Source organism: Vanellus vanellus (assembly GCF_965231255.1).
Source record: "Vanellus vanellus genome assembly, chromosome: 2".
NCBI classification, from domain to species: Eukaryota; Metazoa; Chordata; class Aves; order Charadriiformes; family Charadriidae; genus Vanellus; species Vanellus vanellus.
The window spans coordinates 78,710,727-78,738,350 of NC_138906.1; the positions used below are offsets into that span (position 1 = coordinate 78,710,727).

The window sequence follows — 27,624 nt, forward strand, 5'->3', positions numbered from 1 at the left end:
GCAGAGAGCCACGGGGGTTTGGTTAGCCAAAGGAGACCTACCGGCTAGCGAAGGCAGAAGCAAAGCGCAGAACAGACAAAGCTTCCGGGCTGACACCGGGCAGCCGGAGCAGTGATTCATTTTGGCGAGACGCTCCCTAGGAGGCCCTTGGAGCGGGGTGGGGTGGAGGGTGCGAGGGCTGGGTCAGGTGTATAAACCTACCCAAAGGCTACCGCTTGATGCTGTAAAACCACCCTGCTGGCCCAGCTCAGGTTCCCGCTTCTCTTTGCTTACCTGCAGCAGGACTTTTGGATTTGGCTGTTTCTAGCTTGTCCCCTCCTCAAGGAGTTTCATTACAGATTTAGGCTTTTGCGCATCTGCCCCCAGCTAGCAGGAGAGCAGCTCAGTAATACTCTTGCAAGTACTGCCCAGACACAGCTACATGGAGGAGTTCGCACCAGAATTTGGGCAGTTCCGGCTCAGTCTTTCAATAAGAATTGCAAAAGAACGCTATCTGCTTCCACCACCAAAAGGATAAACGTCCTGCATCTTTGCAATGGTTTTTTTTTTGGTTTTGTTTTTTTTTTTAGCTCTATACTAAAAAACCAAAAATAATAAAAAAAGAAAACAAACCCCTAAGAGAGTACTTTTACTTTCGCTTACTCACACCACCTCACTGTGCAAGCGTCCCGCTGAAACCAGCGGTCTCACAGCCCGCTGCCCGAGCGCCATGCAGGGGAGGGGGGAAAATGATAAAAAATTCTGCTTTTCATCCCATTCCACCCACTCGCAGGGCTTCCCCCCCCCCCCCCTCCCGCCCCGCGGAACCCGCCTACCTACCCGGGCCGGCGCGGAACGCAGCGGAGCGGAGCCGCCCGGTGCTGCCGGAACGGCGGAGCGCCTGACAGGGCGGAGCATTTGCAGTTTAAAAAAAAAAAAAAAAAAAAAAGTCCTACAGCAATTACAATTCTTTTAAATTCTTTTATTATCTCAGGAACAGAAACAGCAAACCAAATCACTGTATTAGCAAAGCTATTTCAGCTACATCTTTGGTATTATACAGTTAAACTACCACATTTCAGAAACTATGAATAGGAAAAAATATAACAACAGCAAAAAATTAAAGCTTTGTCATTTAAATATTGCATAGGCACCATATGCTTTTTCATTACATTCTTTATTAAAGGACTAATAAACTAGGTGATAGATAATAAACCCAGGTATCCTGTAGTGATAAAACAAGGATCCTCACCCCACGAATACTCTAGAAGGGCATTTGGTACAAAGACAAACTTTTATTCCTGTTCTTGCCTAAGAGCTTGTCCAGTTATTACCCAAAAAAAACCTGTCAGAATGTTTAGGAACACTGGAAACAGGCACCAAAGCCTCCTCTCATGTCCAGGGAATGTATCACAACATTAAATGGATGAGTGTGGAATTAAAAAAAAAAAAAAAAAAAAAAGGAGGGGGAAGGGAGCTGATGCGCTCCAGCCTCATTAGAAACAAAATTAACTACTGCTTTTCCCATGAGATGTCGCTGCCTGACTTGCTGCAGGGTGGCCACAAAAAGTGAAGTGAAACAGGGACTAGAAGGACAGACAAAGTGTTCACTGAGCAAGTGGGCAAGTGGGCGGTTTCTTGTGTAAGCAAGAAGTTAGAGACCTCTGCTCTCAGGTGCCCAGGGCAGGAGAGCTGCTGTATGTAGCAGTTGCTATGTGTGTCTAAGTGGCTCTGTTATTCTAATCAAGCCTGAGATGAAGACCACAGAAGTGGATTCAGGCACAGGTGAAAGAGACAATAAGTGCAAAAAGAGTAGCCCTATTCTAAAGAAACAGAACGCTATTGTGCAATGGTGGCTCTTCTGCCAAGATGTCTCCTTTTCAGGGAGAGCAAAATCTGCCGCAGAACAGAATGCTGGAAGTTTTGTTGTGCCGGATGAAGAAGAGGAAGGGATGATCAGCAGTGAATTCTGGAACAATCATTGCACAGCGCACCATCATCACTCCTGCTGTGGCAGCTGCCGCTTCAGTGCCTTCTTCATTGACTTCCACAAAGGACTTGTGAACTACTTCAGAGAGCACCAGCTCGTTGCCAGATGAGATTCCCGAGAAGTCTGCCTTCCCGATGTCAAATGCATCAGGCATTCCCATGCTGCTCAGAAGGGGTTTCAGATCATAATCTTCTTCCAGTTTAAATCTGGGTAGAGACACCCTCACCTCTGTACAGTCCATCATTTCTGGATTGATCCAATCTATCAGCTTCTCATACGTAAGTTCTCTTTCCAACTAAAACAAAGCCCCGAAGTTACATAATTAAAATGAGAAGAGAGTCAGTTTTACACAGCCAAAAGCAATGACTACTGTGGTTTTTTCACATAGTGCATAATATGGAACTTTTTTTCCAGAGTTTAGAGGGTCTCAGGCCACATGTCAAGTTCTACTTCTCATGGGAGACTACAGCCCCAGCCGAGATCAATCCCATATGCTTTTTGGTAGATACAATAAGGATTAGCCCCTTCCACATAAAATTTACTTTATAAACATGTTAGATTGGGGGTGATGGTGTTTTTTTGTTTGTTCTGGTTGTTTTGGGGGTTGTTTTTTTTTTAAAAAAAAATGTTTTTTACATATGGGAAGCAACCCATAGGTAAGAAAGTAGAAAAACCATACTATGCCTTCACCATAAGCACAGCTAACCTCTGCTCCTGAGGAGGGTCAGGTCTTCTTCCAAAGCCTCTGGCTAAAGGGCCAGCACACAGCGTGACCAGTTGTGATACAAGGCATGGCAATCACTTTGGGGGCAGGGAGGTGTGGGACATTTAAGCTGGTGTTGAGCACCAATGGCATAACAGCTTTGGAATTAAACTGCAGATCTATACGCACTATCAAACTCTTCCCTGGAAGAATAAAGACCGTCTTCACATTTAGCTTAACAACTTACGCTTTCCAAGCCAGTGGATTCATCCTTGATTGCGTCAGGGAGCAGGATGATCATGCTGAGTTCGTTACCAACATAAGGGAGCTCAAGGATTTTGGTCTGGAAGTCCCCAATATAGGTCATGTTAAATCTATCCTTCTTGAACATCATCTGCACAGGTTTGGTCTCATTCTAAAAAATAATGAGATGTCAATAGTTAGTGCTGAGCTAGTATGCTGGTCTCAAAATCCAAAGCAGGCATCCAGTTACTCGGGCTTTTTAGAATTTGACTGAAGCGAAATAAACACACCACAGAGTACAGTCCCACCACTGTCTTTCGTAAAGCAAGAGATAAGTAGTAAGGATCCCTGAGATTTAATTTTTAACTACTAATCTGGAAATGACTGTGAAGTTTCCATAAGGCAAAGAGTGGAGGACACACAAATTTGCTCACTTAAGAATTAGTGACAAGCTGGTAAGAACAGGGCCTGTGGACCTTGCTTTAAATTAATACAAAATAATTTTAAAATAGGTATTTTCATTTTTAGTCCACGTGGCTTCAAGTGGTATAACAATGAGGAATTAAAATACTTTAAAGTGATACTAAAAATGCCAAGAATGTCAGAGCATTATTTTGAACTCTCAAACGTCACATGGATAGTAAGGCGGAGAAAGATTTTTCTTCTCAATTTCATTCTCTGCTATCTCCTACTTTCACACGGAGTGTCAGTTACTATGGTTTACATCGTTATTTCCTCCTTTTCAGTTAAGGATTTCATTTCCTTCTTCCTTACCTTCATGAAATAACCATGCAAGTAGTTTCTCATTTTTAAAATAAAGCCCATTGAAACATAGCCCACAGAGAATATGGCAGAAGTTACCTGGCAGCAGTAGCAACACATGAAAAGAATGGATAAGCAAAGAAAAGGCCACATAGCCTGTGAAAACCATCTAGTGAGTCAGAAGTGCACAAGTCACAGAAGTAATGTCAAGGATGCTGAAAAGGCTCCTGGGACGCTAAAGTAAATCTTTGCTACCGCACAGGTTGTAAAATGACAAGCTTAAAACTTCAGGTTACACCCAGGATTTCCAATTGCTCATTTCAGCCTACTCACAGGCTTCTGCAGCTCATCAGTAGCTAGTCATTAGTAGGATGAAAACACAAACTTAAGCCATTTAGTTTTACAAGGAAAGAGATGTGTAATTTTTTTCCTGTCTAAAACTGAGTTCCTTGGGTGAGCCAAGGCAGCGTTGCCCAACCTGACATCTTATAACTTTCTCCAATAGCTACCTAGATCCCAAAGACTCTCATAATAATAATGGACTGAAGAAAACTTATATTCAGAAGATCCTGCACATGTAGAAGTGCTCTTTTCTGCCTACAACCTAAAGGAACATTTATTTTCTTATCCACACCAGCTTTATGCTAAAATAATCATGTCCACTGACTTCTATGAAGTTATTCACAACTCAAATATTCTGACAGCTCCACTCAACTGTTTTCTCCTCCTCAGTTCTAAGTTCTGTAACTATGTAAAGGGCTGCTTCTCTAATAAACAAAAATGGCAAAGGAAAAAAGAAGAGACAGAATGAAAGAAATACTTAATTGTTATATTAAAGTTTCTAGTAGTTGTGTGAAACTTAACAGGAACTACACAAAGAGAGTGATCATATTAAAGGAGGGGGTATAAGGAAGTTCATACAGCCTACCCCAGGTAACCCTGCTTGAATTACTTTTTTTTCTTCTGAGTTAAATGTATTCATTTCAGAGTACTTCAGAGTAACAGTGTATCATCCACATTTTACCACATCATACCTTGTTGACATAAAATGGCTTTTCTGATGTTTTCGCTTTGTTGAACTGGTTTTCCCAGTTGCCTTTGAAATAGATGGCATTAACCAACACAAGTCTGGTCAGCGAATTGAGAATCCCCTCCGCCAACAGGTTCTGAATTTTACCTTTATGATACATAGAAAGAAAACCCAATTTTTAATAATTACATACATGTCAAACTTATCTAATATAGTATCTACTACTTAATTAATACACAATAGATAAGATGATTGAGCTCTTGCTCTGTTCAGTACATAATGTTCAGGGGGTTTTTTAATTAGCAACATTGTGTCTTGAGATAGCTGTTTAGCCAAGCCCTGGCTGCCATTAAACACAACAGGGCATTCTGCAAAACACTCACCTTCAGTCCTTTCCTCTACCCAGCCGTTTATTTGTTTTCTGGCATCTTCTGAAGCATGCACGAAGTCAGCCTGTTCTAGTCCAGCATGGTAGAGTTTCTGACTCGACTCTATAAACGACTAAACATGGACATTCAGAACAGCTTTTCATCAATATATTTTACTTGCATTTGGCCACAAGCAATTCTTAAATACACCAAGAAAACATGCCTGCTTTTGTCCCCCAGCTTCATACAGAGCTGTCAAAGTTTTGCCTGACATGTTCCTATTAGGTTTTATACCACCTATTTGAACCAGGAATTGTCCACGGCATGATAGCAAGTCAAATGGCTTGTTAACTATGCTAGAAAGTTCTACATAACTTGAGAATAGTGCAGCTAGTTTTGAGGGGGAGGTTGCTTCAGTGAGAGAACACATGATTTTTTTGTAAGCTTCTCTCTACATAAATTTCATTGTTAAACATCCCAGACTAATAGAAAACTTTTAGTTCAGACAGGAAACTGATTTTTCTTAGAGAGGAAAAAACATAGCTTGTCTCTGATTTAATACTTAGGTCTTTATTACACAGATGCAAAGTTTTAGAGTACAATCCATGTAATTTTTATCTACTAGACAAATGAAACACTAGTATTCTTCATAAAAAGAATCACTGTAAATCACTCCCAGGGGAGGTGGAAAAAACAATAATAAAGAGCCTTATATCTTATTGCTTCTAGGGAAGCATCTAAAGGAACATGTATACAATACTGATTATTATTATTTAGGTCAGCTAACAAGGAAAATCTGAATAGTCATGTACTCCTCTTAATATCTTCTCTGGATGACTTGCATAACAGAAAAACTACAAAATACTGCCCATGCTGAAGAGCAATAACAATTTTTTTTTTTAATCATATTTACACTCAATCAAGGGTAAAGAGATACATCAATCATTTCTCCTACAGCCAAAAAAATAACAGATCATGGAACCCTGAAGATTTAGAGTCTGATGGATTTTATAGTGATTTGCACCAGTTGTGCATTCAGATCGTAGGCTATCTAAAAGGAGTTTCCCCACCAAGTTCAGATACCAGGCTTATGTACAATCTATCACATTGGTAGGTCTCAGCCTAGAAAATTTTCGAAGCAAAGCCCAAAGGCTACCTTTGACCTCGAAAGGAAATAGATAGCAAGTACATTATACTAAAAAACGCCACAAATTTGTTACTTACTGAGAGAAACTCAAACGTCTTCTCTCCATAAAGTCGGTTAGCAGTTCTCAGTATGTATTTGGTGTTTGGATCGTTAATTTCAGAGAGAAGTGATGGATACCCATTGTGAGCATCCTCATCTTTGTTCAGAGAGAGCACCTGTAGAAAAACAAACATCCTCAGCGGACTCCGTGCCTTCTCTAAACACACTTGCTTCAGCACATTTATTTTTTTTTTAAATGACTTTTGGGTTTAAGAACTGTGACTTGAAGCCAAAAGATTTTTCATCACACCTCCCATCTGGAGCTTAAATTGCAAGTCAGATATGATGCACCCAGACAGATATTCTACAAGTAATAAATTAGGGTGCAGAAGAGTCAGCAGCATTGACTTTCCTTCACTCAAGCCAAGCATTAGAGAATCACAAAATGACTGAGGTTGGAAAGGACCTCTGGAGGTAATCCGATACAATGCCCCTGCTCAAGCCCAGGACTATGTCCAGATGGATTTTAAATATCTCCAAGTATGGCAACAATATAATTTTGGAGAAACTTTTACAGATTTAAGTGAAACCAAAATGTGTTTATACTCCTCTTCCACTTTGCAAAAGAGGAAAATATAATAACGAAAAAGATTATTCATTGAGTAGTCATTTGTACATGTAAAAAATATGCAAAGTGGTATTTGCCACCTGAGCAAGTTTAAAAAAAAATTAACCAAGGTGCAGCTACCGTTTTGACATATATACACAGTAGATTTTTAGTACTTTTTTTTATGTGCCTGACTACATTTTCAAAACACGTATAGTTTGATATTAAGCCCAAAGAAGATAAAATATTATGTAACTCGAGATTAATCAAACGTACAAAAAAAACCCTAGTTACCTCCTAATTACATACTGAAGGAAGATCTCTGTCTCAAAAAATGAAAGACAAAAAATTCCACACAAGAAACAGGAACTTCCTAATTTCACACTGAAGGAAGCTCCCCCTTTAAAAACAGGTACTACTTACATACATACCAAAGGAAGACCTCTGCTCTGAGACCAGAATGGCAATAATAGTTTAGCGTAAGTGCAGGTCACAGGCATAATACAGATTTGTTCATATGGTCCCAAATTCAATACACTAAGTTTATTTAGACATACCTTTGCTATCTGGGCTTCAGTGTTACCTTTTGAACCCAGCAAAATCATAGACAAAGCAGAAGAAATACTAAAAGGCGAAAAGAATACATTCTGCCTGCTTTTGTTCTCACACAGCTTTCTTAAGAGGTCGAGTGCAAAAGTGGTATTTGCTGCACAGAGGCTATCCATGGTTCAGAGCCTGAGAGATAAAACACAAAACAAGAACAAACAGCTCAAATATATTTGAATATAAACTGATAATTTATTTTATCTTTTACATTTCCCAGTATCAACTATGCAGAGCAAGTGTCATAATTAAGATGGAAAACTACCAACTCACTGAAAAATTGATTTGGTGGAACAAGCACCTGAAATCCCATACCAAGCAATTGAGTTATTTTAGTCTCTTTTGACTTCACAAAGACAATTATTTGGCTTCATAGGAAAACCAGAGCAAAAAGTTAGGCATCAGAATAGCAGAATTAGAAACTCTTACCTTCTCTAAGTCTATATATCTTTAGAATTACCTTCAGCTTACTCGTACGTGCGCACACTGTGTTTTAAACCTAACAGCAAGTCTGGTAGAAGTCAGCAGAATGACTTGATCTACAAGATCAAAAAAAAAGAAAAGAAAAAAGTTATTTGGTCAGCATGACAGATTACTGTAACTTCCTGCTATAGTACAAAGAAAAATCAAAGTCCATTTCAGTTCCATTTTATTGCCTACAACACAGAAACACACACAATAAATAAACCTGCTTATAGATAACTTTATGGTAATGCACACTTAAACATGTGTAACTTGATGCCTGTCATATTCTACATACATCAGCTGTGTAGGTAGTTAACTAACCCGAGATTAAACCACACACCTACAAAAGGAGCAATAAATACTAGAATGCTGAGTTCACTACAGATAAGCATCACCAGACATCGTCAGATATCAGCTGGTAGTAAAGGTTTCTGTGTTCTGTTTCTCCCTTAAGGCAGTGCCTAGTGTTAATATGTTGCCACAAAATACAAAACCAAGAGCTAATTCACATTACTAATTCATTATCTCAAACAAATAGGTGGAGAGAACAAGTTCTTGCATGCATGGTTTTCCACCTAAGAAAATTTCTTTCTAGTAGCTTTGCAATAAACAGTAGTAACTTATCTTGTTTCTCTTCTCCCATAACTGAAAGATTTATTTTTTTTGTAAAGGCAAGCTTAGATGGAAACAATCCCCCAATTCTGCCTGAAACAAGTAATTTGACTACATGGACTTTACAGCATAAGTAGGAGGCACTTAGCATTTTCAATTTTTGTTGGTTACAATGAAGACCAGAATTTTCCTACGGTCCTGATATCCGTTGGATTGCTAGCAATAAGGTTTTTTGACCCACAGGTCAAAACACACCAGAATAGTGACAGCAGCAAGCAGTGTTTATCTAGAAAGTTTTTGTATGGCTTCCATGACAGACAAGAATTTACAGACAAAAAGACACAACACTATTTGCCTACCTGAAAATCAGTGCATTTAACCAAATTGTAAGTAATATTTCAACACGTAGGACACAAGGCTAGGAGTTGTATCTCTACAGTTATCCATACTTTCTCCACAGCTCATGAATAGCAATGTAACTACTGATACCCTTCTCGTCAGTGTGGTTTTTGGAGACAATACTGAATGACTGCATTTTAAGGAACTAGAAACATACAATACAAGCACATATTTGTCAGTCGATTGTAAACTGTTTGCTGCAAAACCCTTAGTGATCAGAGGATTTGCCCACAGCAGCCTATTCCTCACACTGGTCTCCCCACAGGCTCTGCAGGTCTGTGGTGAGGCACTTGTGCAGAAGCTTCTGGATGCCCTGACCCTGTGTATTCCCACCACTTTGACTTTAAAGCATATATTCTCAGTAGTAGGCCCCTACACTTTAGGACGGTCTTTGTGAACAAGAAGGCTGCATCCAAATTAAACAGTAGATACATACTGCAGCATCTCTCCCAACTACCGGTTCTGCACATGGGGGAACCGGGCCCAAGCAGGGTGCAGCTCTCCTCCAGCCTGCGGCCCGAGAGATACATCCCACCAAGGCTACGACATGGACCTGCGGGTGCCTCCCCACCTCGCCTGCGAGCTGACGGTTTCAAACCCAGCCAGAGGGGGGTCTCAGGGTGATGACCATCAGGTCGCGTCCATCCCCACAGAGGAAGTTGCGCCTGCAGTTCACACGTCCCTTTCCCCATCCCCTCAACCACAGCATCGCTGGCTGGAGGTGTCATTTAGGATCTGGAGAGTCGGGAGCGATGTTAAAGCACTTGTAAGATCTCCGACAGCTCCCGGGAGCAGCTCTCCACTTCGCACCCCTCCAGGGGCAGGCGGGGGGACGACGGAGCCCTGCCACTGCCCACCGCCACCGGCTCCTGTGCCCCAGCAGGAGCAAAGAGGGGCAGGGAAGAGCCCCCAAGGTCTGTCGCTGCCCCCCCGCCCCGTACGCTCCGGCACAAGAAGCCGCGGGCTTGGCAGCCGTCAGGGCGTTAGCGCTAGGGGACTGGGAAGGAGAGAAAAAGACCCTCCTCCGCTCTCGGCACCCACCATAAAGCACGTTAAAACTCAAGCGTTTCCGCGGCGGCCCCGTCACTTCTACACATAGAAAGCATTCCCTACACAGGCCTGCGACTCCAGCTGACAAGAAGCAGAAACCGCGTCGCGAAAGGGGAGGAGGGGGGTGGGATAAAAAAGTAATAGAAATAGCGCCATGCAGACTCCTGTTCCTTTAAAAAAAAAAAAAAAAAAAAAAAAAACACACCAAACAAAACCACGCAAGCGTCCCGTAGAAAACGACACCTGCAGGACAGCGGAGCCGCCAAACTCACCCCGCCGGGCACCGCGCTGCCCTCCTCCCGGGCCGGCCCTGCCCTTCCCTTCCCCCGGAAGCATCGCCGAGCGAGGGGAGAAGGCGGGGGTGGGGGGAGCTCGGCCACTCCTCAGCCGCGCCCCGGGCTGGAGTCAAAATGGCCGTTTGCCGCCACAGCGCGGATGCGCCGCGGGCCTTCGGGCAAAATGGCTGCTGGCCACTGCCACGGAGAAAGAATCACAGCCCTCTCATTCCCTTTTATATCTCCGTGGGCCTCGCCTTGCCACGGCTGGTGGTTTTCTACCTCTGCCTCCCTCTCGTGGCAGAGCTGACAGAAAATGCCACCAGTCCACGAGGGGTTATTACCAAATATTTTTGGAAGCCGGGGTTGTTTTAAATGAAAGTGAGGTGCTGCTGCAGCCAGGGACCATACGGGCTTGGCCTCCTCCTTATGTACCTGAGGCTCTGAATGAGACAAATAGCCCTTACAAATGTGTATTTTTTAATTTTTAATTTTTTTTTTTAAGGGAATCAGAGTGACAAGAAGCTTGTTGAGCTGATGAGGACTTCCGTGTGGGGTGTGGAAGGAAGGCAAAGGAATAGCTGCAGGTAGTGGGTAGGAAGGCTCTGCCTCCTCCTGTAGTGCAAGGACCTAATGGAGGGCTAAAGAGGAGCTGGGCCTAACTGCTGTGTGGTGGGAGTAAGTGCTAAACCCACGTCTGAATCAGGGGCTCTAGTCACGAGGGTGAGGAGAGGGCCTGTGTTTGCATACATTTGTACGTGCTGCTGTGAGGGGAAGGGATAGAAATGCCATAGCTAATAGGGGTTAAGGGACAGAGCTACTCTCGGTGGCCCGGTGTGGATGATAGCCAGGATCGCTCTGTGGATGGAAGGCGTCGTGCACTCCCCACTAATATGGTTGTCCCTTCGGAGTAGGAAAGAAGCACAGGAGGAGCTGTGCCTCAGGGCCTGGGGCGCGTTGTCTGATGGAGAAAGGGTTCAGGTCCCACTCCCCCCAGTTGCAGCAGGGGTTTTGGCATTTGCCTCTGAGCTGGCAAGCGAGTGCCTCCTGCTCTGCAGGGTAAGGAATAACTGACTAGGGTGAGCAGAATCTGCCAAAGAAGAGGATGGTTTGGGACTTGTTGTGTTTGATGAAGAGGAGGAAAGGGTGGTCAGCTTTGAAAGTCATTGTTGGTGTTTTTGATCTCAGCACCAGGACACCTGTGGCAGCTGCTGCCTCGGTACCTTCTTCATTGACCTCCATGAAAGCTTTGTGAATAACTTTTGAGATGAAAAGATCCTTCTTTGCCGATATCCCTGTGAAATCAGCCTGAATGGGGTCAAAAGCATTTCGTATCCCCATGCTGCTCAAAGCAGATTTAAGGTCATAATTCTCTTCCAGCTTCAACTTGGGCAGGTACAGATCCACTTCAGCTTTTATCATGCTGGCTGATTTGGTCCATTCAGCCAGTTTCCCATAGGTCAGCTCTCTTTCCACCTGCAGTGAGTGAGATCAGGCTGTCAGTGACTTACACTCTTTCCTTAAAGGTGGTGAGGTATAGGCCTGAACTGTCAGAGTAGTTCATTATTTTTTTCCTGGTGTGAAGAGTATTGCTCTGTTGCAATGTGTAACTCATAATGATATTAATAGGTGCTTGCTATGTGTGTATATGGATTACTTTTCTATTTGTAGTGGTAAATAAGTGGAACACATGGGACCTCAGATACAAATAAAAAGATGTGTGCCCTGATCTGTTTAGAATCTGAAACTCATCCTGGCATGGTCATGAATGGCTGTTGATACATTCTGGGTCAGGATAGTCAGTACTTAGTTTGAGAAACCTCACCGTGAAATATCAGGTGCAAATCCAGACTGCAAATGACATAAAAATGAATTAATACAGCCCTTAGAAGAAGATAACTCCAGGGCCTGGTGGTTCAGATTTGGTCCTTGCTTTCCTTCTGCTATTCTAGCAGTAGAAAAGGGGACACAAGATAGGATAAGACAGTTGTGTGGACATACTTTTTAAGTGTATCCCTAAGTAAAACATTATGTTTGCAATGTTATCAGATGCCCTGAATCCTAAGCCGAGAAATCACGGTGTTATAGTTTATGAAACAAAGTATGCGCACATCAGGACCTATTCTGCCGTGATTTTGAAGCTCATTCTTCCTCACTCTTTTAATCTGTTTCTGTTACTATCTCATAGTGTATGTTATGCAACAGTAGGTCAGTTTTACCAGCTCCAGACCAGTGGTGTTATCATTGATGTCATCTGGTAGGAGAATGAACATGCTGAGTTCATTTTCCACATATGGCAGCTCAATGATTTTGAATTTCATGGTTCTTTCATGGAGTATCAAAAACGTATCTCTCATAAACATCATCTGTACTGGTTTAGTCTTGGTCTGTGAAAAAATTCATACATAAAAAGTAGTGTTACTTCATTCTTTAAAATGAATGATAAAGATTACTTGCTTCATTGAACTGAAAACAAAAATTTGTAAACAAGTATAAGACTCAGCAGCATTTGTATATTCAGTACGCTTTTCTTTGGACAGTGTCACATACGCCCCCTTTTCAAAGTCATTCAGATCTTTACAAAAATTCAGCGTAGACACATATGTTAAGTACCTGCTGACTGAATCACATGTAATACAATTCTCATTTTAAAATAAAGGCATTAGCTTTAATAAGCAAGTAACTACTATAAGTGTTTCATTATTTCTCCCAAACATTATATTTTTGGGAGTGAGGACCTTGACCAGGGGGGAAAAAACATTGACTTTCTTCCCCTGGATGCCATCAACTCTTTTGCTTATTTTATACTTCCATGCAATACTGATTATGTCCCTTTGCCTCTGAACTGTGTTTTCTGTGACCTGTGCTGGCTTTTTCTCTTCCCCAAACCTTAGAGGACCGGATTACCAAATGAAATTGGATTACCCAATAGTCCTCTGAACTCTTATGCTGTATTATATTCACAGAGCCTTTACTAACATGTCTGCTATCCTTTACCTTTGAGTGCAAGAGTTTATCTATTTGCAGGGTTTGTATCAGGCACCCTGTGAATCAAACCACCTTTGTGCACCAATGTATTGGGTTTACATGGCAAGGTTTTGGTAGCAGAAGGGATGCAGGGATGACTTCTGTGAGGAGAAACCAGAAGCTGCTTCCATGTCAGGCAGAGCCAGTTCCAGCCAGCTTCCAGATGGACCTGCCACTGGCCAAAGCTGAGCCATTCAGTGACGTTGGTAGTGCCTCTGTGGTAACATACTTAAGAAGGTGTAAAAACTGCTGTGAAACAGCAGCTGGGAGAGAGGAGTGAGAAAATGTGAGAGAAACAACTCTGCAGACACCAGGGGCAGTGAGGAAGGAGGGGGAGGAGGTGCTCCAGGCGCTGGAGCAGAGATTCCCCTGCAGCCTGTGGTGAAGATCATGGTGGTGCAGATGTCCACCTTGCAGCCTGTGGAGGACCCTGTGCTAGAACAGGTGGATGTACCCCAAAGGACACTGCAACCCATGAAGAGCCCACTCAAGAGCAAGTTTTGTGGCAGGACTTGTGACCCCCTGGAGAGGAGCCCACTCAGGAGCAGCTTTACTGGCAGGAGCTGTGACCCTGCTGGGGACCCAGACTGGAGCAGTCCATTCCTGAAGAACTGCACCCCATGGTAAGGACCCATGCTGGAGCAGTTCTTGAAGAACTGCAGCCCGTGGGAAGGACCCGCATTGGACATGAAGGACTGTGTCCTGTGGGTGGGACCCCACACTGGAGCAGGGGAAAAGCGTGAGGAGGAAGGAGCGGCAGAGACAAAGTGTTATGAAATGACCACAACCCCCTTCCCTGTCTGCCTGGGCTGCTTCGGGGGATAGGTAGAAGAGTTGGGAGTGAAGTTGAACCTGGGAAAAAGGGAGAGGTGGGGCGGAAGGTGTTTTATATTTGGTCTTATTTCTCATTATCCTACTCTGGTTAATCAGCAATACATTAAATTAATTACCCTATGTTGAGTCTGTTTTGCCCATGATGGTAGTTGGTAAATGATCTCCCCATCTTTATCTCTACCCATGAGCTTTTTGTCCTATTTTTCTCCCTGTCCTGTTGAGAAGGGGGAGTGACAGAGAGGCTTGGTGGACACCTGGCAGCCAGCCAAAGTCAGCCCACCACATCCACATACCGTGATAGATCCTAAAACCGCACATGTAGCATAGTAGGTTTCGGGTACACAGTCACATCATCGACACAATTGCTTCAAATTGCCTGGCATACAAATGGTGTTTGCACTCTTAATCTATGTCAAACAAGATACATGCTTCCATTGACAAATAATTTTGCTTAGCTTTGATGCAGTCCCAAAATATGTGTGCGGTCAGCTACTGTGAATCATCAGGGCATGATTGTTTAAATACTGTTAGCTTCATAACGTGCCCTCAGCATATACTGAATACATCATCCTCACACACTCGGCTAAAATGACAAACCCCCATAAAAATTCCCTCTGAGGTTTTGGGCAACACCCAGGGTGCGTGAGGAAAGAACAATTGGTTCAGTTTCATTGCACTCAGAATACACACTGTATCTCAAAAGCAGAAAAGAGACGCAGGTGTATAAAAAGTGCTCTCAAAAGCAACTCAGATCCTTTTGAAAATGGGACCTTCGTACTTGAGGAAATTTCTTCTCCTTAAGTCGCTTAACCACGGTGTTTGATACTGAGCAGCTATTAATTAAAGCGAAAATTATATTCTCGTGGATATGTGTAAATAAGATAACACTGACTTATTTTCACAATTGCTGTTCTCACTAAGTTTATGCCGTGTGCCCAGCTGTGAGGAGTGTTGCAGTGGCATACGAAATGCAGGTGAAGTATTTAGAGGTTTCTTGCTCTTCAGTAATAGACATATTGACATATGACAATAGGCATATAGAAAAAGAATTTACCTTGCTCAGCCTGAAGGGCCTCTCAGAGGTATTTTTCTCCAGAAATTTCTTTTCCCAGTTTCCTTTGAAATAAATGGCGTTTACTAAGACCAAGACAGTGTGAGAATTGAGAGATCCTGCAGGCAGCAGATCCTGGATTTTCCCTTCAAAATCAGACAAATAGGACTGTTATTCCAGTGTGACTGTGTAACTCACCAATTTTAATTGTGCCTTCTTTGTGCCTACCTATCTAGCAAAAATGTTTGCATTTGGGAGATTTTTTTACTGTACATTTTTCATGGTATACATATGGTAGAAATGGCTTTTTTTTTAATATTTATTGCAATTTCAGTAGTAAATGGCATTGGGAAGTGGGTAAAGTGGAATAGCTTGGATGTTCTGTGAAGCTGGTTGCAAGCAGCTGCAGAATGCAGAAGTAAAACCCTCACTAATCAGAGTGGAGCCACTCAGTATCTACCTGTGCCTCCCTCTGAAGAGAAATAATTCATAAGAGGCTACAGCATGAAGAATCAAGGGAAGGATGTTGTGAGGAGGAGCAGTTTTGCTTGGAGAGAAGCATTCTTCAAGCTATTAAACTGCACTTTGTTCATCACCTCTCCTGACTTTCCATCTTTTATGAATCCTTGGCTGCAAGAACAATACATGTGGAAATACAAATGATTTGAAAGTGAACCAAGAAAAAAGCTCTCTGAGTGGTACTTACTCTCAGTTGCATTTTCAACCCACGAATTGATCAATACTCTGGCTTGTTCTGCAGCTCTCTTAAAGTTTACAGCCTGTGGCTTTGCACTGTAATAGCTTGTAATGAGCTGTAAGAATTTCTGAAAGATAGAATTGGAAAATGTATGCTTATTTAGTTAAATTTCAGTTATAAAAATGTTAGAAATGATCACTTCAACAGATTGTACAATCTACTAATAGATAACTGAAGAAAATATAATTTGTTTGAAAGGGGATAACCCTTAAAATAAGGTCTGATACCTTCTATGCTAAATACTAAGTAAGGACCAATCAAACTTCAGTCTCAAGGAAACTGATAATTCATTATTTTGTGTTTCAAATGCAAAGTGAAAATTTGTAATTTTGAAATATCATAGAATCATAGAATGGTTTAGGTTGGAAAGAACCTTGAAGATCATAGAGTTCCAACCCCCCTGCCATAAAACAAACATTCTTCACAATTTTTTAAAATTTTTCAAAATTACATATCATTTAAATACTTTTTTCCTGCTTTATGATGTAGAGTTCGGTACAAGAGTCTCATATAGTCTCATATAAAGTTGAAACAAAGCTTTTAGTTTGCTTCAGAGGTGAGGAACCTGCCAAGAGTTTGTGAGGACAACAGAAGACCAGGTATAAAGGCAATGTTCTGGTAGAATAAAGTCATGTCAGAAAAGCAGACTGCATTGCTGTCTGCTGTGGAATAGTTCATGGAGCTGCCCAGCCGGAAATTCTCTAGATTCTTTGTAAAGCACAAGTACAGAAGATTATGGAGAAAATGAGCAATAAGCCCTCAGAAGGACAAATTACTATTTACTCAGGAAATCAAAACAAACTCCAAGATCAAAGAACAGTAATGTCATTTAAAGCCACCTTCCAACAAACTGGAAGATGATTAATACAACATCAATTTTAAAAAAACATTTCAAAGATACAGGTAATTACAAAACTCGTGAGTCTGTATGGGAAAAATGAATAGGTCTGGTGGGCATATGGATAAACATGACAAATTGGAGGAGTATCAACAACATTTTGTTAAAATAAGTCCTAAATCACAAATCTGTTGGAGTTTTTTGAAGGTGTCAGGAAGCATGTGGGTAAGAAGGTTGAGCCATTACAGTCTATTTCAATTACCAAAAGCCATTTTGAAAGACTTCTCACCAAAGGCTGAGCATCCATGAGACTACAGGGATGGGTCTTGTTTGTTTAAAAGACTGGAAACCAAGAGTAGGAGGAAATAGTGTTCACAGTGAAGGGTTATTACTACTGGAGTACCATGGGGATCTGTGCTGGGGTCTGTCCTAAGTATTTATTCTGTAAAACCAAGGTCTAAATGTTTACATTAAAATATAAATATTAAAGTATTTATAAATGATCCAGTGAAATGTAATGTATAGAAAGTGATTATTACTGTTTAAGAATGAGGTATTGAAGTTATAATGAACAGTTGCATGAAAAAAATCTGCCCAGTAGCGGCCAAAAAGGCAAATACAAATTTAAGAGTTACAAAGAACGGAGTAGGGAACAAAAGAGAGAATATTAGAGTGGCACTCTATAAAACTGTGGTGTGCTCATAGTCTTGATTTCTCTCTGGCCGCCCCAGTCTCAGAAATTCTAAAGTATAAAAGATACAGAGACGGGATGAGGATGACCAGAGATATGGAGAAGCTTCCTTTAGAGGAAAAATGAACCAATAATGATGCCAACAGGCAGTAGGCTCAAAACACACAGGCGCTTCCTACAGTGTCTTGCTCAGCTGTGGAACTCCTGGTGCTGAGGGTTGTGGCAAATTCAAAAGGCAAGTCTGCAAATTTGTGAAAGAACGGCTCATCAAGGTCTATTAAGTAGGCATGCCCTCTGGTTCAGGAAGTCCCTGAGCTGCAGATTGCTTGATGAGCAGAGCAGATTATGGAGAAGTATAACTACACAGCATGTCTTGTTCCCATACATTCCCGAACTGTTGACCAGTGTTGGAGACAAATGGACTTTTTGTCTGCGGAAAGCTAGCCCCATATGGCTGCCCTCATGTTCCCACTGAAACCGCAGCACTATCATTTGGAAAATTTTTATCATCTCTGTTGACAATCCCTCTTCATGTCAAAATACTCTAAGTAAAAATGTTCAACTCACGGGCAGTAACGGGTAGGTCTTTTCCTCATACAGTCGGTTGGCACTCTTTAGCAGGTAGGTGCTTCTGGGTTTGTTGATGGCAGACAGGAGCTCTTTAAAGCCAGAGTGGATATTTTCAGCTTGCTTGCGCTGAGGATCCTTGGAAAGAGACACTAATTAATATGGAATTATTTTTTTTTCTGTCTGAGCAGTTTCACCTGCTGTGATTGTTTAAATGCCCAGGTTGTTTTAATTAAAAAAGAATTTCAGGGGATGGAGCTCTTTTTTTTTAGTATGTTGCATGTCTGCAGCACTATGTATAACCGGACAAATTATTTTCTGTCTGTAGGGCAATGATCTGTTTCTGCAGTGCTGTGTAGGCCTTTGGGGACATTAACTGATGGTGTGCCCAGGAAGTTGAATCTCCTCATTTCAGTTATTGTGAGGCCTAATTTTCAGTTTCACAAGAAGCTATCAGTGCAGCCTGACAGCTTTTGAAGAGGTGCTCTGTTCTGACATACACTAATGTCAGGGCATGGACTTACCAACTATTCAGATTTCCTCTGTTTCACATGAATTTTGCTGCCAGTGTTTGGATTTTAGAGGGAGCTTGTCCTGGATGTCAATGTTGATGGATTTAGGGAGCGTGAGCTTGCTTGCCAGCTATCGCCAGCTGTTGCTTCACTAATGGAAGAATAACCTGCTACCTGTCAGCTGCTCCCCACCAGCTGCTTGGGTGCAGTCTCCTCCTCCCTGGCGTATACTGTACCCTGCACGTGAGACACTGAGAGTCTGTGCCACTGACGCATGGTGACTGGTTGTAATGTTGGTCAGGTGGCATTCCTGGCTCTAGACTTTTCTTACTCATGCTGAGAATGGGCTGGTAGGAAGGACAAATAGGAAAGAATTTGGTAGCCAGAGGACATGGGATAGCAGAGGTTGGGTTTTGCAAGGGGATGGGAACAGACTGGCGAGGTAATGGAGAGAAATGTCTGAAGGACCAGATTAGGCAGACTGCTACAACTCAGAAAGTCAATGAGTTACTAAAGTGAATGCGGATGTAATGATTAATCGTGAAGATTCATCCCCTGCCATCTAGGGAGAGACTGATATAACCTCTTCCCCACCTTTTATTTCTAGTTTGTCTAATATAGTTTCTTTGGGCTTTCTTTGAGTTTCTGTGCTAAAGAAACATGGCTTGTTTGAGCTTACAAGCCTTTCAGTGTTTATGGAGTTCATTTGAAGAGAAAGATCTGGGCAGTTCCTCCTGGTGGCAAGTCTCTGGGGAGCTGATGAACAAGGATGAATTGCCATGTGTTACCTTAAAGGGGAATTTTGTTTTCCTGATGTGTCCCTGCATGAAAAAAGTGGAAGGGAGTTTGTTGGGTAGGGCTGGAGTAAGGTGTGAATGCAGTAGTTGTTTTTCATTGCAGAAAAAAATCCCTGAAGCTGATAAGAGGTAGAATTGTCCTAAGCACATTAGGACAATTGATTTGTTGATATTGCCATAGACAATCTAAAACCAAGTAAGACAGTATGAGGGCCAGTCAAAATGCTGTTAGTGTCTCAGTTCTGCTTTTGAAGGCCTGAGTTCATGAGTTTTATAGTGACATTATCTGCTTGTTCACTTTTTCTAGATATAGTTCTTACTGAAGTGAGACAGTAAATATAGACTGAAGACGAGCAAATGTTGGAAGGCTAAAGCAGTAGTTGTGATGAGCTATCCCTTTCTCAGAGATTTTTTTCTCTGAGTCTTGTATTGTAATAAATACCATCTTTCTTTTCTTCGGTCTCCTCGGAGAAGGCCTTGCTGTCTCAGCTGAACCTTCTTCTCCTGCAGTCTGGTTAAAATGAAGAACCTGTGATCATCATAAATGTTCATAAAGACAACTTGTTTTTTGAAGACAAATGTGCCCAAGGGTTATGTAATTATGTCAGTTTTCTACAGTAATTCACCAATGACAGTCTATTAAAAGTTACTGAGGACAAGAACTTACTTCGTTTAGTCTCTATAACTGTATCATTATTTTATAGGTTGTAGTCACATTTACTGCTTAATATTATTAAGATCAATATTATAGCTCAAATATTAATTTATCTAGATAAATGGTCAGTTCATGCTTGGCTACACGGAATTTATTTTCAGATTATGACCAAGCACAGCGAAGAGCATAGTGCACTTCTGAGTCTTACTACTGGGACAGAAATGTAAAATTTTACATTTAATGTGTTTAAGTAAATGCATATAACCTAAAAGTACACACGTTCAGGAAAGGTTATGAACATTGGTGTGCAGTATGATAAAGCAGATACACTGCTTCCAGAACCAGCTGGGGTCTAGAAGCAGTGATTTTGTCTCTGGCTCTCCTTTTTCTAGATTATCTCGGCTCCGTATTAATTTTGCTAATAAAGCTGTCTCTTTATTACTATTTGAGCACTATATCCGGTGAATTATTCTGTGCAAAAGGCAGTTAAAATAGAAGGTAGAGTTCCAAGCAAGACCAGCAGTAGTTTCTGATGTTTATAACTTCGCTCTGGCAGACCACTTGCAATGCTTTGGCAACTGTAAGTGTAAGCTAAATGCAGGTGTAGTGCAGAGCAGGGAGATCTTGGAAATAAAGTGGAAGAACAATGACTGGCAGGGTTGCCGGCAGCGTGCGTGGGGTAGTTCCTTGTACCCAATGTTATGGCAGGTCACTGTTCTCCCATGATGTTCCTTTCTGTTCCCCATAGGCAGAAGAATAATGCAATTTATGTGGGAACCACCTGTAAGGTGATACACTTCTAATTTCAGAGCTTACCTCAGCCATCTGGGTTGCAGTGTCGTCTTTTGCACCCAGGTAGACCATGGCGAGAGCAGTTGCAATACTCCAAGGAGAAAAGAAAATGTTTTGGCCTTTGGAAGTTTCATTCAGCTTTTTGTAAAGGTCCAGCGTGAAGCTGTTGGTTGACACTGAGAGAGACTCCATTGATACAGCCTGAAACAAATGAGTGTCAGAGAGAGGTGATGACTGCTTCTTCACTTCTTTTAAAAAATACAAAGCTGCTAGTGGGAGATTGCCTGCATCGTCTCAAATACAGTGTGAGGGTGTCCCTATAAGGGGTAAAATACTGTACAGAGACCAAGTACAGTCAGCTAGTAGGTCTATTTTTAAGACCTGCATTATTTCTCCCTTCCCCATCACTCCTGAGTTTCCTCAGCTTTTTTATTTATTCTTCATAAGATGAGCACGATTTTAGCTAGAAATGTTTTCAGAGACCAAACTTGTTTCAAAAACCCATTTCCTTGAGTTTCATAGACTTATTCTTCAAATTCTGAGGGAGTGAAACACAATCATTTCTCACTGTGCTGCTTTGAGCTTTCTCCTATTTCTTTAAACTTCCTACGCTGTTATTTTCTGCTGAAAAAAGCATGGTGAATTCATGCAATTCACTACATGCATCTTGAAGGCAGCAGAGATCTGTAGATTTTTATATGTTCTTGGTGTAGGTAAACTCACATTTGGAAGCTGTAGCGGATTTGTTAATTACTGTTTTTCAAGTAAACTCTTGTATCTTACATAGAACCCCAAATAGTTTGTGTTTTAAACAATAAGACATTTTTCCTGGTTTTCTGCTGGCTTATCACAACCTGCAGATTTTCCATCCTTGTTCTGCTTCTTTTTCTGAGTATGGTTTTACAGGACAAAACCAAAGCAAACAAAAAACCCAGCCCCAGGATTAAACTGATTTTCCATACGTGGATCCAGAACAAACCTGTGCTTCTTATTAGTGTATTTTAGGTCAGTCCAATGCTGTTGACAAATATTAGGATAAACTCAGAAATTTCCATTGTCTTCACCAGTATAAGGACTACTAAAACTTGTACTGAAGTCAGTGTAAGATGGCATCAGGTGAAAGATTAAGCATTAGATCAACAAAAGCAACTGGACATTTAAATCTATCTTCACCCACAATTTACATACATAAATCAAAAACTGCAGTCTTCAAAGCTCACTGCCATGCAGTGTTAGTGGTGTCCAGAGCATCAAGTTTTGATTCCAAAGCTTCCCAGGGCTCCACAACTGCTTTGAAGCATTCTCAGGAGGCCCTGCAGCCTAGCTTATACCTAAGCATTTTTAGGACCTTCAAATCAGATCTCTCTTACTGCTGTGCCTGGAGATGCTGATACTCCCAGAGCATATCTAGGGAACAGGGCTGAGCTGAACATTTTTGCCTGAGGAATTTCAAACCGACATCTCCATCTCCTGTTCCCAGAGAGTACCTGACCCGAATCTGCATGGAGCGATCAAGCATTTCTCAGGCTTGAGAGAGAGAACATGTGTGTGTTCCTGTGAGGTTCACTGGTCTGCTAGCCACTTTGGTCATCTGGGAAAGGAAAAATATGGATGCCTGATCCAGTAGTTATTTGATATTAATAAAGCAGAGGCTTGAACCAATACACCCCATGCTGAGCATCCAAACCACTGCTACAGAGTCATGCTGTCTTGTGTGTTCAATTCCAGGATCAGGAGGAGTGTATTCTCTCCTGCAGCTGGTTCTCAGTCCTCTGATGCTAAATTGTCTGGTAGCCTGGTGATTAAGGCACCCTTCCTACAGGTGAGGAAACCTTCTGCCCTGCCAGGCTGTGTAGGTTTTGCCCAACCTGGACTTGCAGTCTCACCACTGTGCCTTAGTACTGGGTTTTTCCAAGGGCTACACTTTGTACTAAAAAATGAGCACCTCTGCATGACGTTTATACTATAATTTAACTGCTCAGTTCCAAAGAATTTAACATTAATTTTTAAGACTTCCAAAGTAAAGCTAGTTATTTTGATAAGAATATTTACACTACCTGAAATCCTGAGGGAGAGAAGAGTCTTCAGGTCTGTTTTCAGTTAGGATCTGTGGTGGACTGTGAAGCAATGAATACTTTTGGAAATGTAGAAATGTTTGCACCTCCCTTTTCTTCTCCACATCCTCTTCTTGTATTAATGTGCATGTTCCCTCATTTATTCCTACTTCTCATATCGACTGCTTTCAGAACTTAGAGAGAAAGACCTCCTCAATTCAAGGCCACTGTTAGTGGGTGTATGTCCTGAAACGTGAAGGCCAGTGTACCTTTCTCCCACAGGTGTCCTCCACAACCTTGGCGTTTGGCCTGCAAAAAAGTAGGAATTTCAGAAAAGAATTGAACCACCCTGCATTGACAAGGGTCATGTTGAAATAATTTTATGGCTTCCTTTTCTTTTTACTCTACGAAGTGGAGCAATGAATAGAAACGAATCTCAAAGATATGGCTAAAAGGGAATATTGAAATAGACTGTTAGTCTTATTCATCCTGTGGTCAAATTTGAGAGGGGAAGGATTTGAATACTTGTGACCTTCAGGTCACATAAAGTCCTTACTTTTTGGTATTTTATACTTTTGCTATTTTGTTCCAGAAAGCAGATCACAAAGGAAGCTTAGAAGGTATTTACACAGTCATCTAAAATAAGTGATGAAGTAAGAGTGAACACTGGACTTATTTGAACTGCTGGATCGTGCTTTGAAACTGCTGCTCCAAGCAGAGGAGGTGAACGTGCTTTAGATACCTACAGGCCGTACACAGTACAAGCTAATTATTCCTCTGTGATGAATTGAGAGAGTTTGGACCATCTACCGAAAGCTGCAAAACTGCTTGGAACCTCTGCTTGTAATGATTTCTTTTACCGAGAATTTGTTGTATTGGAGGAGAGAGCCAAACAACAGAATGTGTAGAATTGGAGATCAGGAAAAATTTAATACAAAACAGTTACATGTACACAAATGTTTTACTTTAAACCAGTGTAATTAACAATTCTACTGTTTTCCTCTGCTTTTATCTGTGTGACTTAAACTGCATTGATAAATTTCCTTTGCAATCATTATGTCTTTTCTCCTACATTTATGGTTCGCTAGTGGCCTCTGCCCACTAGTGTGACACATGCAGAATAAACCGATTACCAGCATGCAGTTAACTTATACAGAAAAAGGATCAGTATAAAGACTACAAGTCCGTATTTTGTACTAGAAGTATATTTTTGAGCTTATATTCACTTCAAATCTGTCTGGTACATATGTCATACAAGGTTTTAAGAGTGATCTATGTGCCTCCCTTTTTTGATGCATGTTGTGGTTTGAAGAACCCACAACAATTTATTGTCATTTAGACAATTGTCCTATCACCCGATGACCTCTCCCCACCTGGGAAAGGGAATCGGGAAAAATCAAGGAAACCCAAGGGCTGAAATATAAACAGATTTAATAGAATAAGACTAAATAATTAACATTAATAATACTAAAGAACCAATATTGATCCTGATAAAATATATGAGGATTATACTCAGCCAATTCTATCAGTAGGAAGCTGTGCACTTCCAGCAGTGGACAGCAAATATGGGACGCTGCGAGTGCTATGGCTTCGGGAGGAAGGGAAGGCCTCAGGGGTCCTGCACCGAGGCAAGAAGTTCTCAGGATGGCAGCAATCAAGGGAGAGAGAGTACTTCGCAGCAAACTTTCTAATTTGTATTGAATGTGACATTTGTGTTATGAAATAATCCTGTTGACCAGCTTGGGTCAAGTGCCCAGGTCTCGCTCCTCCTCATCCCTGCACCTGGTGAGCTCAAAGACACTGAGCCCTTGAAACCCCCACACCATAGCTGGCTACAAGGTAAATATTTTCACAAATTCAGATGCTAGAGTCTTCTAAAAACACAGTTTTCCCAAGCATTAGAAGAGACCCTACTGGAAAGTAACATTTCTGAAAGATAAATTAATCCTGTGTCACTCAAACCAGGACAATGCATTTTGTTTTTAAGTGTGTGCAGGTTTTGTGCCTGGAATATCCATCTTATTTTCTTGCTTCAGAAATGTATTAGACACTTTTATGTTTAGTTATGTGCTTAAGAAATGTTTCTGCTATGTATCTGAAACTGCTGTTGTCTATGTTTTAGCTAAATGAATAGGAGAATAAAAAAAAAGCAAACAATTAGTGGTACTACAAGCTACAAAGATTGGCCAAAAATACAGGAAAATGAAGAAAGGGTACCCAAACAGTGTAGACACTCTTTGTGGTATATTCCAGCTGCTGCAAGATCCTGTTTAGTAAGAGCGAGTGGAGTTTCAAAGGGCAGCAAATTGGCCAAAGAAGAGGTGTTCTTGGTTTTGCTGTGCCAGATGGAAAGAGTGAGAGGAAACAGTGAATTGTTGCAACCACAATGGTAGAAACAAGGTTTCACAGCATCAGAATGCTCAACCTGTTGACCTCAAGTGGCTTGACCTCTGACAAACCGTCATAAAAATTCATTTGATAAAACCAGTCATTTTCCTCTGGCGTACTGGTGAAGTAATTTTGGCTTTTTTTTAAAGCCATCTTTCATCCCCATTTTGCTCAGCATAGATGTAAAGTTGTATCTTTCTGCCTGTTTGATTGCTGTGCTCGCATACCTGTACTTTGTAAATGGTCCACTCTGAGTAGACCAATTTGTGCTTGATCTTGAAGATCAGTTCTCTTTCAGTTACATCTAGTAAAAATCAGCAAATTTAAAATTAGTGCTAGACTAAGTCCAATTATGGATTTTTATTCTGCATGAAATCCCATTCAGCTGTGTCCTCCAGGAAGAAAATGAGAGCAAGTATCACATCTGTTTCAATAGAACTAAAGGATAGGACTATAAATAACATTTTAAAAGAGATTTTCTTGTGCCTGTTACTGATGGCAGAAGAAAACCTTAAACACTACGGATGCATTTTCATTTCAGTTCTAAAGCAGGCTGGGTTTTTTTCTGCGTCCTTGTCTTGAATACTAACAATATACCAGCACACCAGTTTTTATTATTGTGTGCTGTGTCTGCTATTTCTGGTTGTCATGAGGTCAGCTACCACAGAGGTGCCAGGGATTATTTTATGATGCTGAGATTTGCACTGGGAGAAAAAAGACCCATCATTCATTGTAGGATAAACTGAAAGCATGTTAATCTAATGTGTTTTGACAGGCATAGAATCACTAAGTGACAAGCAGTCCATGCTCACAATGTGTTTGTATTGAGACTTACCTCAGCACTTTCCTGTAGATACTTTTTTCTTTAGTTTTTGAAGTCCGGGGACCTTTCAAGGACGAGTTCGTGGACCTAAAATTTTGATGATACAGAACAAACCCAGGATTTCTTGAAAGCAGTTAGTTGGAAAAGCTGTCGTGTAGCACCTATTGCTTGGCTACCTTTGAGTATTTTGGAAAGATGTTTAAATAGCAGTATGGAAGAATAAAATGGAACTGTCTTTCAAAAGCATCAAACCACCCTTTGTGGCAGACAGGAGAGAAAGGACAGTGCTTGGGGGAGCCCTTGCTGAGAGGAGCATTGGAACACCATGACCTGTTCATGGCATAGGAGCTGCCCTGCTCCAGATCTGTCTTCTCTTCCCTTTCCCCATTTGAACCTGTTGCCGGCCCTCCTGTCACCTCCAGGAGCCCTCAGGCCTCCTGGAACAACAACAGCAAGCATGGCCAGCACACTGCACTGGAAAGTTACGTTCCCAGGACTACCTCCCTTGCTATATCCAAGTGTGGCATCCCAAACTAGCAGGGGGAAATAATTCTGAAACTAAGTAAACTAAAACACTTGCAATTTTTCTTAACTTACAGCACTGGCAGATGCACCTTCCAGATCTCAAAGGCCATTAAAAAATGGGAGAAGTGAAAGTACCTGTACGGGACAGGGCCCATATCTGCTACCTGGGTAGATTTGCTACTTGATAGTGGACGTGTATTCAGGATGTTGTAGAGAGGCTATGGAGGCTCATCTGTCCCTCCCCCTGCTGCTCTTCCATGTAGGCACAAATGATACTGCCAGGAGTGACCTAGGAAGTACAAAGCGTGACTACAGGGCTCTGGGGGAAGTGGTCAAGGGCATGGGGGCCCAGGTGGTGCTCTCCTCAATCCTGCTGGTGAGGTGGATGGGCCTGAGGAGAACTTGACAGATCCTGTGGGTTAACGATTCATTGCACTGCTGTTGTCAGCAGCAGGGATTCAGTTTCTATGGCCATGGGACTTCTCTGAGGGTCACAGCTGCTTGGAAAGGAAGACATCCACCTAACTGAAGAGGGAAAAGTATCTTTGTCAACAGGTTGGCCAACGTGTTAGTAGAGCTTTAAACTAGAAACAGATGGGGGAGTGAGTGATTCCTCAACAAAAAAAGGAGGTTTTGAATGTGGTAGACACGCAAAGGGCCTGGGGTGATCGGAACAGGAGGGACATGGTGATCAACAAGACAGATAAAGTGGAATCACTTCAAGCATAGGCATGCAAGGAATGAGTGCCTTCAGAAGAGCCTTAAGGGAAAACCTCTCAACCCTGTTCAGGGGAATCAGCACCCCCGCATCCCTCCCTGAAATGCCACTACACTAATGCAGGCAGAGTGGGCAACAAAGTGAAGCAGTTAGATGTTTGTGTGTGGTTACAGGGCTATTACCTTATTGGGATCATGGAGATATGGTGGGATAGGTCACACAACTGGAATACTGCAGTGGAGGGATACAGGCTTTTCAGGAAGGACAGGCTGGGAAGGCAAGGAGAGGGAGTTGCCATGTAACAAAGAAGGAACCAGACTCTT

The 27,624-nt window shown here is 41.8% G+C and overlaps 2 protein-coding genes across 2 annotated transcripts; both read right to left on the bottom strand.

The window, feature by feature from the left end:
- Nucleotides 1-946: 946 nt before the first annotated feature.
- On the bottom strand, nucleotides 947-10,318 carry LOC309686414 (serpin B6-like). Its single transcript, XM_082499068.1, has 8 exons — nucleotides 10,270-10,318; nucleotides 7,901-8,010; nucleotides 7,426-7,603; nucleotides 6,300-6,437; nucleotides 5,091-5,208; nucleotides 4,712-4,854; nucleotides 2,920-3,087; nucleotides 947-2,264 (listed from the first exon to the last, which is right to left on the bottom strand). Exons 3-8 carry the CDS (start codon nucleotides 7,591-7,593, stop codon nucleotides 1,860-1,862), a joined length of 1,140 nt encoding a protein of 379 aa, XP_082355194.1. The 5' UTR covers nucleotides 7,594-7,603; nucleotides 7,901-8,010; nucleotides 10,270-10,318; the 3' UTR covers nucleotides 947-1,859.
- Nucleotides 10,319-10,744: 426 nt separating this feature from the next.
- Nucleotides 10,745-20,991, bottom strand: LOC309686412 (heterochromatin-associated protein MENT-like). The gene is made up of 7 exons (XM_082499066.1): nucleotides 20,818-20,991; nucleotides 19,789-19,875; nucleotides 18,038-18,175; nucleotides 15,891-16,008; nucleotides 15,188-15,330; nucleotides 12,492-12,659; nucleotides 10,745-11,748 (listed from the first exon to the last, which is right to left on the bottom strand). The coding sequence occupies exons 1-7, from the start codon at nucleotides 20,983-20,985 to the stop codon at nucleotides 11,347-11,349; spliced, it is 1,224 nt and encodes a 407-aa protein (XP_082355192.1). The 5' UTR covers nucleotides 20,986-20,991; the 3' UTR covers nucleotides 10,745-11,346.
- Nucleotides 20,992-27,624: the final 6,633 nt, after the last annotated feature.

What these genes read in the sequence shown, in the direction of transcription:
- LOC309686412 (XM_082499066.1), bottom strand. Translation starts at nt 20,985, where the DNA reads ATGGAGTCTCTCTCAGTGTCAACCAACAGCTTCACGCTGGACCTTTAC. An exon ending in GACCGAAGAAAAGAAAGATG is followed by an intron (nt 18,176 to 19,788) that starts GTATTTATTACA and finishes TCTCTTTCCAAG; the next exon opens with GATCCTCAGCGCAAGCAAGC. An exon ending in GGCCCTTCAGGCTGAGCAAG is followed by an intron (nt 12,660 to 15,187) that starts GTAAATTCTTTT and finishes ATTTTTTCACAG; the next exon opens with ACCAAGACTAAACCAGTACA.
- LOC309686414 (XM_082499068.1), bottom strand. Translation starts at nt 7,593, where the DNA reads ATGGATAGCCTCTGTGCAGCAAATACCACTTTTGCACTCGACCTCTTA. An exon ending in AGACGTTTGAGTTTCTCTCA is followed by an intron (nt 5,209 to 6,299) that starts GTAAGTAACAAA and finishes GTCCATGTTTAG; the next exon opens with TCGTTTATAGAGTCGAGTCA. An exon ending in AGCCATTTTATGTCAACAAG is followed by an intron (nt 3,088 to 4,711) that starts GTATGATGTGGT and finishes ATTATTTTTTAG; the next exon opens with AATGAGACCAAACCTGTGCA.